General features: G+C 37.4%; 1 protein-coding gene across 1 annotated transcript; it reads right to left on the bottom strand.

Annotated features, from left to right (window-relative positions):
• Positions 1-1145: 1145 nt before the first annotated feature.
• On the bottom strand, positions 1146-11987 carry hscb (HscB mitochondrial iron-sulfur cluster cochaperone). Its single transcript, XM_022668443.2, has 6 exons — positions 11538-11987; positions 9975-10071; positions 5726-5815; positions 4031-4175; positions 1607-1654; positions 1146-1363 (listed from the first exon to the last, which is right to left on the bottom strand). Exons 1-6 carry the CDS (start codon positions 11867-11869, stop codon positions 1269-1271), a joined length of 807 nt encoding a protein of 268 aa, XP_022524164.2. The 5' UTR covers positions 11870-11987; the 3' UTR covers positions 1146-1268.
• Between the last annotated feature and the right edge of the window lie 3493 nt (positions 11988-15480).

The following is a 15480-nucleotide window of genomic DNA, read 5'->3' on the forward strand; positions in this document are numbered from 1 at the left end:
CGGATAGCTTGACTCCGGTCACCTAACCACAGTCCAGCCACACCGGCAAGCTAACCAACACCACCCAGCAAAACAAACAGAAATGCTCAAAAAATGCGCAGCGTTCACCTGAAGACGACTCCACGGAGCAGGAGAGGAGAGTATTAGCGTTATTTCACCCTCCTAACGTTACCATCTTCACTTTTCACTTATTCACAAGTTTGATTTCAAGCTAACTTTCATGGTGTTACTCTGTATGAACCAAACACTGTTTTGTAGTTAAGTTTCAGTTCTGTTACAGTTGTGGTGGAACTACTTTTTGGCGGAAGGCACAGTCCATAATAAAGCATATTCAAACTGAATTTCTTAACCCTTTCATGCAAAGAGGTCACTACAGTGTACAGCTGTTTAAAGTGTTTTTTTCTCTATATATGCATCATCCTTTAGCAAAAAATTCTATTGGTTGGTCATTGTGCCGACAGACAGGGAGAAACTGTTTCTCTTTTAATTAAAAATATATATATATATATAATTACTTCAAATAACATCTAAGGTGACATGTTATGTAAAGATTTTCATTTTTTTATTTTGAACTGCTTGAATTTTGCACCAGGAGTAAAGGAATAAAGTTATCCAAAAGCAGTGTGTAAGACTGGTGGAGGGAAAACATGCCAAGATGCATGAAAACTGTGATTAAAACTCGGGATTTTTAACCAAATATTGATTTCTGAACTCTTCATTTGTTATTACCGCCATTTCTCATTTTCTGCAAATAAATACTTTAAATTACTTTTTTTTTTTTTTTGAATTTGGGAGAAACGTTGTCAGCATTAAATATTTATTTATCGAATAAAGATAGAATATATATTTTTTTCAAACCTTGTTTTACATCCCTAAGGATGTATAAAACACTTAGTAAAAAAATCCTGACTGAGTTTATTATAATTTATGCATGAGAGGGTTAAAGTTCTTTGATTTATTTTGTTTATTCATTTTGTAAAAAAGAAACTGTTGTATAAAAGCAATAGAACACTCGAGGTCGTGTGTTATCACGAATAACATCACAGCTGTGATGATCTGCGACCGGATCACAGCCGTGATGTTTTTCGTGATAACACACTCCCCCTTGTGTTCTATTGCTTAATTGAAAACAGCAGGCAGCAGCATTTATTAAAACACAAGTTAAACAGTTTTATTTTTATTTAAAATATATAAATATATTAATTTACAACACATTTTTAAAAGTGACGATATTCAATTTTATGATGGGAAGTCTCTTCTCCGCGTCCTCACAAGTTCTCTGTTAGTTTCTCTTTTACCTTCTCCTCCAGATTAGCGAAATACTTCATTCTGGCCAAAAGTTCTCTGGCGGACTGGAGGTCTCCTGTGCAGAGAAATAAAAAAATAATAATAATAAAAAAAGAAGAAAAAAAAAATATATATATATATATTAAAAAACAGGGTCGGAAGATTGCCACGGAAAAAAAATAAACTAAATAAGCACCATTTTTACCTCCGCTGAGTCAAGGAAACGCGGGGAAGCGCCTCCTCAAACACTTAACAGTGACCTTGGCACAGTGTACCGGTGTCAAATTTGAGGGGAGCGCGGAATAAAAGAGGGAGATACCTTTGTTCAGAGCTGTATTCATCTGTTCCGTCAGGTCTTTCAGCGTCTCTGGAGGAGGGAAAAAAAAAGGATGACATGTATTTACAGCAGGAAACGGGCCCGCGCTTTTAAACAGATGAAAATAGAAGGTGCCAAAGCTCCTCACGAAGGAGCGCAACCTGTGCAAATTAATAACGGAACAGCGCGGAAAGGAACAAAACGCAGGAACAAACTGAAAACATGACCAAACGTAGCCTTGAGCTTTTCTACAGCGCGTGCTTCAGGCCACAGGAAGTCAAACAAGCAAGGTTGACGGGTGAAAGACACGAGCGCTCTGGATATACCCGGAGTGGTAGTTTCTGTCGAGTTTCTACAACCACAATCAGGAAAAAAAGGTCGGAACTGTATGGAAAATGATCAAACTTAAATTTACTTTAGGTTTTATTTGACTAAAGACATGTTTTTCTGATTAATTTAAGCATTTGTGGTAGTGCTGGATGACACGGCCAAGATTACTTTTTATATTATTATTTTTATTCTAATGTTTATATTTTGATTATCTCCTTAGGTCATTATTATATTATATTATTCATTTTATTATCATTCTTATCATTTTACTTTACTTTTACTATTAATCTTTTTCTTTATTTTATATTTTATCAATTTGTTTTTATGGTCTTTTAATTGTTTAGTATATATGTTTTTTATTCATATATATACACTTTTTTATTTTATTTTTATTTTTCCCTTATTATTCCCAATTTCTTATTAAGCATTTTCAATACCTTTTATACTGTAAATGCTCTGCACAATGTAAATGAGGGTCGCCCTCAATGCATTGCAGAGTGAAAATAAAGGTTGATTGATTGAAGATGTGTTTGTAAAAGTCTTATATTGTATTAGACTTCTTAAACATTTAAAACGTTCCTCGTTAACGAGTGGTCCAGCAGTATAAAGTGCTGCCATTATGATCGGGAGATATCTAGTTCGAATCCCGGTCCCGGTTAAACGTTTGGTGAAATAAATCAAATGGTAGAAAAACAACACTAGAACTCAGGGATACCTCTAATAGTGAAAGTAAGAGCTTTTCCACATCCACAATGCAGTGAAGGAAATTAAAGGGACTAAACAGCTGTGTAGCTTTAAGGCAGGGGCGTCCAAACTACGGCCCGTGGGCCATTTGCGGCCCGTTTCCTTTTTTGGAGCGTCCCGCGAGGTATTTTAGAAATAGAACGAAAGTTGGCCCGCTGTTAAGCAGGTTTTTATAATGTGAGATTCAAAGTTTGAACGCTAGGTGTCAGAAACGGGCCAAAGAGTCTAAAAGCGGAGAGAGTGCGCATTTCTAGTGCAGAAAAACGGGGCAAAGAGTCTAAAAGCGGAGAGAGTGCGCATTTCTAGTGCAGAAAAACGGGCCAAAGAGTCTAAAAGCGGAGAGAGTGCGCATTTCTAGCGCAGAAAAATGGGGCAAAGAGTCTAAAAGCGGAGAGAGTGCGCATTTCTAGTGCAGAAAAACAGAGCAAAAGAGTCTAAAAGTTGCCGTTAAGGAGTTTAATATTAAGAGACATCATGAAATGAAACATCAATTTGAAAAATCTTAGTTTACACAACACTGTCAAAGATAAAGATAGTTAGTCAAGTAAAATGGTGTGTAAATGAAAGTAATCAGGAAAAAGTATTATTTAAAGTGGTATATTTCATTATTTGTTTTATTATAGAGTCTGTGGCCCATGACTTCAAATGTATTTCTCCTTCTGGCCCCCAAACAAAAAAAGTTTGGACACCCCTGCTTTAAGGAAACCACTTATTAGTGAGGCTAACCAGCAACCACCTTAAATGCTGCCTTTTTATTCTCACAATCACACTTACAACACCGGGCTTATTTGATGTTTTACTGTAGTTACACCTTAAACAGTAAAGATGCCTAAAACACTGATGCACTTTATTTATTATTTATTTTACCTTTTTATTTTATTTCTACCATTTTACTTATTCTTTGTGATTCGTATTATTTATCTCTTTATTTGACTGCTTTAAAATGTTAGCCTTTTATTCTGAAAGATTTTTTTTAATTAAATCATAATTTAAATCATAATTATAATGCTTTTCCCATTTAATTTGTATTGTTCTGTTTATGAAATTCCTTTTTTAGCTTAACCTGATCAAAAATGTACTATTTTAATTTTATTTTATAGTGTTATTTTATTCAGTTCCTTTAAGTTGTAAATGCTCAGCTACATTAAAAGTATGTTGCATTGAAACAAATAATAAAGGCGTCTAATTTTAGGGCTATAACTTGGATTCTTACTCTTACAGTTATTCCACCTTAAATTCTACATCTGCACAATTAAATGTGCTTTAACTACATTTGAACTGCAATTTCAGCTTCAAAACCTGGTTCACACAGTATCGGACCCAGGTACATTACCGTATACTAATTGCACACACCTCGCACTGCCTGCCCGATGTCGTCCACCTCCTCCGGGCTCCGGCTCTCCGCCAGCTTCTCGTTGGTCTCCATGACCTCCAGCAGGAAGTTTGGGTCGGCCGTGGCGTCGGTTCCCTCCTGGAGCCGGACTCCGTGTAGCTGCAGCTGGGGTTAATCACGTGGGCGACAGGGGAGAGTTATTATATCCTTAACAACAGACCACCTTAACCACAGACCACCTTAACCACAGACCACCTCGACCACAGACCACCTCGACCACAGACCACCTCGACCACAGACCACCTTTAAAACAGACCACCTTAACCACAGACCACCTTGACCACAGACCACCTTGACCACAGACCACCTTGACCACAGACCACCTTGACCACAGACCACCTTGACCACATACTATTAAGTTTTAAGATGGTTATTATGGCATTGTTAGGTGGTTGACATAATATTGCCAAGTGGCTGTTATGCAGGTTGACGCTATAGTGTTGCTTAGTGGTTGATATGGTGTTGCTATGAGGTTGCTTGGTTATAGATATGATGCTGCTTAGTGGCTGTTGATGGACGCTATAGTGTAGGTGGTTATTATGATGTTGTTAAATGGTCGATATGTTGGCTGCTAGATGGATCCTATAGTGTTGCTAGGTGGTCGATATAGTGTTGGTTAGTGGTTGTTACAATGTTGCTATAAGGTTGCTTAGTGATTAAAATTATGCTGCCTAGTAGCTACTAGATGGATGCTATGTGTTGCTAGGTGGTTTATATGATATGGTGTTGCTTAGTGGCTGCTAGATGGACGCTACAGTGTTGCTAGGTGGTCTATATGGTGATTCTTAGTGGTCGATATGCTGTTGCCAAATGGCTGCTAGATGGAGGCCAAAGTGTTGCTAGGTGGTTATTATGGTGTTGCTTTGTGGTCGATGTGATGTTGCCAAGTGGCTGCTAGATGGACGCTATGGTGTTACTTGGTGGTTAATAAAGTGCTGATAAGGTGTTGCTTAGTGGTTCATATGGTGTTGCTCAGTGGTTAATAAGGTATTGCTTGGTGGTCGATACGATGTTGCCAAGTGGCTGCTAGATGGACGCTATAGTGTTGCTAGGTGGTTAATATAGTGTTTTTGAGTGGTTGAGAAGGTGTTGCTTGGTGGTTGATAAGGTGTTGCAAAGTGGCTTCTAGACAGATGCTATAGCGTCACTAGGTGGTCTAAATGGTGTTGCTTAGTGATTGTTATGAGGTTGCTATGAGGTTGCTTAGTGATTGATATGATGCTGCTTAGTGGCTGCTACATGAACGCCAGTGTGGCTAGGTGGTTAATATGATATGTTGTTGCTTAGTGGATTACATGGTTTTGCTTAGTGGTTTATATGGTGTTCCTAGCAGATGTTACGGTAACCCAGGTGGTGGCTATGGGGTTGCTAGTGTAGTTGCTTGGTGGATGCTCTTTTGTTGCTTGGTTGTTGCTATGTGAGTCTTGCCAGCTAGACACTATGGTATCCCAGGTGGTTGATATAGTGTTGCTAAGTGGGTGCAACAGTATTGCTAGGTGAATGCAAAAAAAGTTGCAATTTTATAATATCTCAGGTTGCTATGGTGTTGCTAGGGAGATGCTATGGGGTTTAAAACATTGCAATGGTAGTAAACATGGTTATACATGTGGAAATTCATTAAACGAACATTCATCCTTCTTTGTAAGTTATCTTACCATGTACACGGCACGTGGAACGGGTTTCTGCAAGGTCCTGTAGGCTTTGTTAACCAGCGCCGACTGCTTCTCTGAATATTCCTGTTCCGTCTGGAATGAAAGAGCACAAACCCACGCAAATTAATGAACCGTTTCTCAAAGCGGCGCTCAAAAATAACCCTCCCTCGCCGGCAACAGGCGATCTTAAAAATAGCCGACATTACAGTAAATGGCAGGACGTGAGCGGGGAGCGGCTGTTCGGTGGGCCGGCTGTCATAATGAGTGAAGAAAGGAGCGTCTTTTTATAAAAATCCTCAAATTTCAACTTCACTGAAAGTGTGATTCAGCCTGCAGTCAGTCACTTCCCAATATCACACCAGGCTGACTCGGCTCAGTTCGGGAAGAATCCCCACGGCACGCAGCTGCTTCCCTGAATCATGGCTTCTCCGCAATGCTGATAATTGGATTTAGAACACCCCACCCGCCGCCATCTTTCTCGGGGGTCCCGGTGTTGGGTATCAGTGCAGAGACGGGATGTTAGTTAGCTCTCGGAGGGAGAGAGCGTCGGGTAGAATAACAGGAGAGGAGTGGAGGGGAAGCAGCAGTGAGGAACATTTTCAGCCATTAGGCTGTCAAACTGAAGACCATCAATACCCACCTGCCACGGCGTGAGGGGCATCGCTGCCAGAGACATGCTGCCACCAGACACACTGGCCACACTAATATACACTAGGGCTGCACGATATTGGAAACATTTTTAATTGCAAATGTTTTTGGACCAATCAAGAGCTGGACCAATCAAGAGCTGAGTCAGCGCTGAGCTCTCAAAACCTGAGGAAAACAGCTAAACAACAGTAATCGGCCCTTTAATCAGGCATTTAAATGGACTTTAAAAAGGTAAATAAGAGCGTTTTCTGTTTTTCTGGTATTAAAAGCGTGAATTCAGCTGTAACTGGAAACATCTGCACTTTTATAAAACTGCGCTGGACTGAGCTGCACAGCTTTCCACACGTGCTCACGTTTACAAGCACGTACCCAACCATGTGGATAGAGGCCATGCGTGCGGTTACCTCCTGTTTACTCCTGCCCCCCTCCCCCTCACACTTCTCAGGCAGCAGCAGCCTGTCACTCACACAGACACAGAGACAGCGCTGTGTATCTACATCCTGTGTCAAGTATCAAAACATTGCAACATGATGTGTTTGATTTAATTGCCTTAAGTGACATAACAAGTCCTGCAATGTGACTACTGTGCATGCGCACATCGCGATGACTATGCTTAAATGATGTATCGTGCAGCCCTAGTTTGCATGCTAAAGAAATGCAACCTCTAGCAGTTACCTATAAACACTTATAGAATTCAACTTGCAAAGATTAGCTACTCTGAGAATCAGCTCGTATTAGTTTATCAGTCACTACCTGTGTTAGACTTTGCAGTTTTGATAGCTGCAGTGGACCAGTGTGATATGTTAATCCCCGAAGGAGGTTAACCCAAAGCTTTTCTTTACACAGCTCTCTATATGATAGAGTTATCAACTCTATTGATCATGTGAAGTCTGTCAATCAAACAGTTCAGTTTAAGATTTATAGCTTTTCTATACCTCTCCAGAACAAATGTTGCTTATTCTTCAGCCAGCATTTCTCACCCATTTTACTTGTATTAATTCACTCCATTTTGGAAAAGCACTTCAAAATGTTAATTCCTGTTTAGAACGTTCCTTGTTGTGCCTTCTTTTTGCTAGGATTGCATGCTTTTAGCCATAGGGATGCTGGGCATTTTAGTGGCTTCTTCCATGTGGATTAGCCTAACATGCAGAGATAAAGATGGAGATATAGGATGATGAGTTGATATGTGGCTTTAAGTATGTCTTATAATTAATGAACTAATTTGTGGACAAATTCTAATAAAAACAGCCTCGATTTTATATAGTGTATACGTTTTTACACGTATAAAACACACACTGGAACATTTTACACACAAGAAACACCACCCAGAGGTCACCAGGTCAAGCAAACCATGTCCAGGATATGCTGTTAATTTCTCTGCTGAGGCTCTAAGATGCATAACTCATCCTGAGGGAGGGATGTGGGCATCTGATCATATTTTTATTTTTTTTTTGGTTGGTGGAAACGACCCTCGGGGGCACTCTCCTGCCCGCTGAGGAGCAGCTTGTGGACCACGCAGAAATGCTGTATCTCAGCGCACTCTGGATACAGCAGCTGCTTCTCAGCCAGGTGGTTAACGACTCCAGACCTTCTCAAACTTCTCTTTATTCATGATTATCCACCAGCGAGGCAGAACTCTGCAGCAGAACTGCTGAGTGAGACGTTTATGTTTTAACCCTTAGCGTGCCAAACTGTTCTCAGATACACAAATGCAGGAAGGAAGGAGAAGAAAGTGTGGGAATGTAATGCTGCACTGATGCAGGACAAAAGTTACCAGGAGCAATACATTATGAAACATTTCATTATTTACATTAAATTGTATTTAAAATTAGTGTAGTGTTGCTAGCTGGAGGCAGGGGAGTTCCTTAGTGATTGATAAGGTGTTGCTTGATATGGTGTTGCTTAGTGGTTGATATGGTGTTGCTTAGTGGTTGATATGGTGTTGCTTAGTGGTTGATATGGTGTTGCTTAGTGGTTGATATGGTGTTGCTTGATATGGTGTTGCTTAGTGGTTGATATGGTGTTGCTTAGTGGTTGATGAGGTGTTGCTTGATATGGTGTTGCTTAGTGGTTGATATGGTGTTGCTTAGTGGTTGATATGGTGTTGCTTAGTGGTTGATATGGTGTTGCTTGATATGGTGTTGCTTAGTGGTTGATATGGTGTTGCTTAGTGGTTGATGAGGTGTTGCTTGATATGGTGTTGCTTAGTGGTTGATATGGTGTTGCTTAGTGGTTGATATGGTGTTGCTTAGTGGTTGATATGGTGTTGCTTGATATGGTGTTGCTTAGTGGTTGATATGGTGTTGCTTAGTGGTTGATGAGGTGTTGCTTGATATGGTGTTGCTTAGTGGTTGATATGGTGTTGCTTAGTGGTTGATATGGTGTTGCTTGATATGGTGTTGCTTAGTGGTTGATATGGTGTTGCTTAGTGGTTGATGAGGTGTTGCTTGATATGGTGTTGCTTAGTGGTTGATATGGTGTTGCTTAGTGGTTGATAAGGTGTTGCTTGATATGGTGTTGCTTAGTGGTTGATAAGGTGTTGCTTGATATGGTGTTGCTTAGTGGTTGATATGGTGTTGCTTAGTGGTTGATAAGGTGTTGCTTGATATGGTGTTGCTTGATATGGTGTTGCTTAGTGGTTGATATGGTGTTGCTTAGTGGTTGATAAGGTGTTGCCTAGTGGTTGATATGGTGTTGCTTAGAGGTTGCTTAATGGATGCTCTAGTGTTGCTAGGTGGAAGCAGCGGAGTTCCTTAGTGGTTGATCTGGTGTTGCATAGTGGTTGATATGGGGTTGCAGGATGGATGCTGTAGTGTTGCTAGGTGGAGGCAGGGGAGTTCCTTTGTGGATGACATGGTGTTGCTAAGTGGTCGATATGGTGTTCCTTAGTGGTTGATATGGTTTTGATAAGTGGTTGATATGGTATTGCTTAGTTGCTGCTAAATGGATGCTACAGTGTTGCTAGGTGGAGGGAAGGTGGTTCCTTAGTGGTTAATATGGTGTTCCTTAGTGGTTGCTATGGTGTTGCTTAGTGGTTGCTGGATAGATGCTGTAGTGTTGCTAGTTGGAGGCGATTGCTATTGGACACTTTATCAACACTCTATCAATACATCTTGGGATGCTCTCCTCCACCAGTCTTATACACTGGTTTTGGGTGACCTTTAAAATTCAAGCAGTTCAGCTTTGTTTGATGGTTTGTGCCCCTTCACATTGTTTATAAATAAATATGCATTATTTGAGCACTAAAAGCTCTGCATTTCATATTTTTTTGTATTTGGCAGAAGTGTTTTCACTAGTTTATAGAATAAAACAACAATGTTAATTTTACTCAGAAATGCACTTATAAATAGTGAAATCAGGTAAACTGATTAATTTTTTCAGAGCTCTAATAGTGCACAGAGCTTGTTCTAAAAGAGCTGTGATTCAGGCATTGCACCACCAGAGGTCCCTGTTGTTCTATTTTATTATTACTACATCTGAGTGGTAGTTTATCATACAGGCTTCAAATCTGCTCTGGATGAAAAGGTTCTGGTCTCGGGATGAGTGTGAATACTCCTGTAAGAGAGCGACACAGAGCAATAGAGTTATCTGTACAGAGCAGTACCGGTGATTTGAGGCTGAAGTTGTCTGGATGTAGAGATCTCTGCAGCTCTAGGTATCTCCTCTGAAGCTCTGGAACGTCCACAGCAAACGTCTGATCACTAAAGAGAAGAAACTGTACTGTTACAGTGCATCAGTGAATTATTTCACATACATTATAATATAGTAAAATCTGCCATAACATAAATACCACTGACAAATGTAGTGTTTTTTATTTCTTTTTTAGACTTTTAATATCGTCCCTTTTCATTTGTTACTTCTTTCATTGTGTCCCCTTTGTTATTTGTCTGTACTGTAAAGATGCTGCTGGAATATTAATTTAATTCCCTAATGTAACCCACTTAAAGGGATCAATAAAGATCGATCTATCTGAAAACCATTTCTTGGCTGGGTCAGAGCATCTCCAAAATATATAACTAGTCTTGTGAAGTTTTTCTGAGCATTTATTGGTCAGTATATATCAAAACTGCCCTTACAGTATCTTGGTTAAAGATTCCACTGAACTCCTTCAGTAGTGTTGGGGAATCCAATATTAAAGACATATGGGACTATGTAAACAGTTTAAAAAATATAAAAAAATAAAAAATAAACCTTTTGTCCTCCACAGCACCGTGTGATTATTTCATAATATTTTTTAAATGAATCATAATACCTTGTGAATAAAATTACAATATATTTTGAGAATAAAGTCATAATATGAAACTAGGAACTATTCGACTCTACTTCATGAAGACACTGAGAAAATACAAAAAAAAAAAAAACATTGAATGAGAAGAGGTGTGTCCAAACTTTTGGCTGGTACTGTATATATAGGACTATTCGAAGTGGATTTATGGATTTATATCTCTATATATCTTATAATATTACTAGAAAGTTACGAAGGCAAGCGCTGATCGGTCTGCGCAGCACTGCGTGAAGTCGAGCAAGCCTAATATATTTTGTAATTAAACTTATATTACTTTGAGGAAAAAAGTCTGAATATTTTTTCAATTATGCTGTAATATCTCATTAAATAAATGTGTAATATTTTGCAAATTAAGTCTGAATATTTTATGAATTAAGTCATATAAAGCTATAATATATTTTGTGATTAAAGTCATAATCATATGAAAATAAAGTTGTAATATTTTAAGAATAAGTCATAACATTTTTTTGGACCTGTCCTCAAAAATAAATGTGATACTTTAGAAGAATCTAAAGTATAAAACATATTCTGGTTTATTTAACACTTTTTCTTTAAAAAATAGCAATTCTACATGTATTCACCAGTATAGCTTTAATATAGTCTTCAATATTCAATTTACAATGTTTAATAAATCATAAAAATAAATAAAAAACACATTGAATGAGAAGAGGCGTGTCCAAACTTATGACTAATATTGTTTATATAAGACTATGCAGAGTGGATTTACAGATCTGTAGATCTGATATTAGTACTAGAAAGTTATAACAACAATATAGACAACTGTAATTTTAGGTTTTTATCAGTATAAACTGAGTTAAAGCTAAAAACGATTCGGTGGTGTCATGAGATGAATCGACACAGCCAGAAACTGAACCGACTCACCAGTTGAGTATCTGAAAGTAGGTGGCTCCGTGGTTTGGAGGCTGGATGATTTTACAGGCTGAGCAGAAAAAAAGCTGGGCAGGAGATCCGCAGCTCCAGCAGCTCCTCATTTCAGCTGAGGAGGAGCAGAAGTTGCTGGTTGGATGCTGAAGCTTTAGGATTCGGTTCGGGATTCGGTTCGTGTGAACTTGTAGATAGTCCCGGTTGTTTTTAGCGCTGTTTGAGATAAAGCGCGCTCTCGCAGCGGCGCACGAGCCCACGCTGAGGCTCTGCAGCGAAGGTACATATCTATGAACCCCGTGAGAAACGCAGAAACTCCGGATAGAGTTCATATTCCCTTTAATTCGGATTAAAACCGGCTTTACACCACATTCAGGAATGACAGGAGTAGCTACGACTCCAAAGCGGAAGCTGCTTCAGTGTGTACATCCGGTTCTCTCTCCTCCGGCGGTGTCCCATTTAGCGCACTAGCACACTCTGCATGTACACTCGTTCACTGTAAACACTGAATAGCAGAAGTAATAGCATACTGCAATCACACTAACTATATAAATAATAAAATTAAACAGTATAATAAATAATAATTCAAACTACAACAGTTGACTTTCAGAATAAACTACATACAAAACAATAAAATACACACGATATGGCATTTTACAAATAAAGTAAAATTTTAATATGTTGTGAATAAGTCGTAATATTTCAAAAGAAATACGGACAGTATGGAATTTTGAGAATTAACCTGTAATATTTCGAGATTACAGTCGTACTTTTTCGTAAATAAATCTTTATCTTGACATAATATTTTGTTATTAAAGTCTGTTAAAAAAAAATATTTACCGAAAAATGTCGCATTATTTCGAAAAAAAAAAAAAATACAATATGGCATTTTAAAAATAATATAAGAGTAATATAAGTAATATAAGAATAAAGTTGTAATATGTCATGAACAAAAAATTATATTTTATGATTAAAGTCGTAACATTTTGTGATTATAGTTGTATGATTTTAAGAAAATTATGTACAGTGTGCCATTTTGAGAATTAAGATAAGTTACTTTTTCATAAGTAAAGTCATAAAGACATAATATTTTGTGACTAAAGTAAAAAAAAAAAACTCTATTGTACCTCAATATAGGTACCCATGGTTTTATAGCATTAAAGGTTATTAAGATTATGAACATTATCATCAACTGAATTATGTGTTAAAAACGTGATGATCCAAAATATATATATATATATATATATATATATATATATATATATATATATATATATATATAATTATTATTATTATTATTATACAATTATACAATTTTGTATAATCTATATAATTTATATATATCCTCTTGAGGCCCTTTGTCCTTATATGAGGACATTACATTTCTGCATGTCTGCATCATGATTGAACATTTTTTTAAATGCTAACCCTTTGTCCTCATATGGACATATTACCTATACCATCTGGTGGTCACATAACAACATTATTACTCTTAAGCAATTAAAAATAAGATGGTGGGAATCCCAGTCACGTGTTTTTACAGCCAGTCCAGACAGAAACATGTGCCAGATAAAATTTCTCATGCATTTTTATGTTTGAAACTACTTTATTTACTTACTATAGAAAGTAAAAATGTTGTACTTTTAAACATGCACTTTGGTGCAGTCTCATTTCAGAGATCTCTTCAATGCAGAAAAGTACATTTAAAACATGACTTTTGGTGCAGCCAAATGCACACATTTTGGTGCAGCCTCCTTTTAGAAATCTCTACAATGCAGAAAAGGGATTTAAAAATGTGCATTTTGGTACAGAGATCTTGTAGAGATCTCTATAATGCATAAAAGTACTTTTAAACATGAATTTTGATGTAGGCTCCTTTTGAGATCTGAAGTTGACAGCATAGCAATTGCAGCCCATGTGATTTTATTTTTATATATATATAATTACTAATCTCTTGGGTGATTTTTGTTTTGATGTGTTTGTGTATTCTGTGAACTTTTCTACCCAATCTACCAATTTATGCCCGATTTTCACACGGTTTGGTTTGTTAAACATGCATTTTGGTGCAGTCTCATTTCAGAGATCTCTTCAATGCAGAAAAGTACATTTAAAACAGGAATTTTGGTGCAACCAAATGCACATACACATACTACACATGCTTTTTGGTGCAGCCTCCTTTTAGAAATCTCTACAATTCAGAAACGTGTTTTAAAAACATGCATTTTGGTACAGAGATCTTGTAGAGATCGCTACAATGCAGAAAAGTTTTATTTTATTTTTTTTACCCGCCACCACCCCCCCTCTCCGGAGGACCAATAAAACTTTATTAGGGGCTATAAAACTTTGCCCCCCACCCCCAAATGTATTAGGGGCTATTTATTTATTATTATTTATTTTATTGATTGATTAATTTATTTTTTTTTGCCAGCCCCCACCAAATTTGTAAATGTATTATTTAATTATTGATTATTATTCTTAATTAATAATTATTATTTAGTTTTTTTCTTCTTCGTTTTAGCCGCTGCGGTTTTATTCGGCTTCTTTACAGGCGGCGCTGTTCCGGGAAAACGCTTCTTTTGTGCGTCGGTGCGAGGCTCGATCAGAATGCGGCGGCACGAGGTCTTGAAAGTCACCTTCTTTTTTTTTACTGCCTTAACCATTGTGGCTGAGCTCGTTGTGGTGCTGTGCTGAAAGCTGTCCTCTGCGCGCTAAGGCACCGCTATATATATATATATATACATATATACCTCGGCCGATGACGTCATCGCGCGTGTCGCTCGCGAACAGTTAGCAGTGTTCGAGAGTCAGCTGCGCAATATACACTATACAATATGTGTGTGCGTGCGCGTGCGCCTGCGTGCGCGTGTGTGTGAAAAAAAAGAAAATAAAATGTAAAAAAAAAGGTTATAAATTAATGAAAAGATCTTTGAAAAATAAATTGAAAAAAAAAACGAAAAAAAAACTAAAGTACGTAATTGTGTATTAAACAAAAATGGGTATAATGTAAGTCAATTTATCCTGAATATTTATCATTACTATATAAAAGTATAGCATTGCTCACATGCAAATATGCTACCATTTGCATTATTTTTCATTATTTAAACACATAAATATTCAAACACATTTAATCAAATTCTTTCAAAATACTTTAAATTATTTTAGGAATACCCTTTTATAAAAGTACCAAAATTCTTGTAACCTTTGCTGCCACTATTCCCCATCTGTCATATTAATGATTTAGCTTTGAGGGCTTATACAAACAATTAATTTTATTATGGTTACATTACTCATACATAAAGCATACTATAAAGCATCTAATCAAAAATAAATTAAATAACCTTCCTGTTTAGCTTAGCTTACTACTAGCTTCTGTTTTGCTTATAATTAAAAAAAATTATTTGATTGATTTTGTTGTTCTTATTTTTATTTTTACTTTTTTATTATTTTTCTATCTATAATATGTTCTATACTTTATTTTAATATGAATTACTTATTTCCTACTATTTTATTAAATATTAAATTTGTATTAAATGTAATTGTTTTATTTGTTTTATATTACTTTAAAATTTTTCTGTTTTATTAAATTTTATTGTAAAGCACTTTGAGCTATATATTTATGTATGAAAGGTGCTATATAAAAAAAGTGTATTACTGTACCGGGCGGAGCCCCGCCCCCACCTCGCTTTCTCGGACCACATGTGTGTGTGGCTGACTCCAACAGGACTGTTTTGAGTGCACTGCATGGGACATGTTTAGGGAGGCTGCTACTGAAGGCGATTCTGTTGATTTGGAGGAGTATGCAGCATCAGTCACTGGCTACATCAGCAAGTGTATTGATGATGTCACTGTCTCCAAGACCATCACCACACGCCCAAACCTTCTGGTCACTGCCCTCTTCACTGGTCTCCTTCAGTTTGCGTATCGTCCCAATCGCTCCACGGAC

Source organism: Astyanax mexicanus, chromosome 22 (genome assembly GCF_023375975.1).
Source record: "Astyanax mexicanus isolate ESR-SI-001 chromosome 22, AstMex3_surface, whole genome shotgun sequence".
Classification (NCBI taxonomy): Eukaryota; Metazoa; Chordata; class Actinopteri; order Characiformes; family Acestrorhamphidae; genus Astyanax; species Astyanax mexicanus.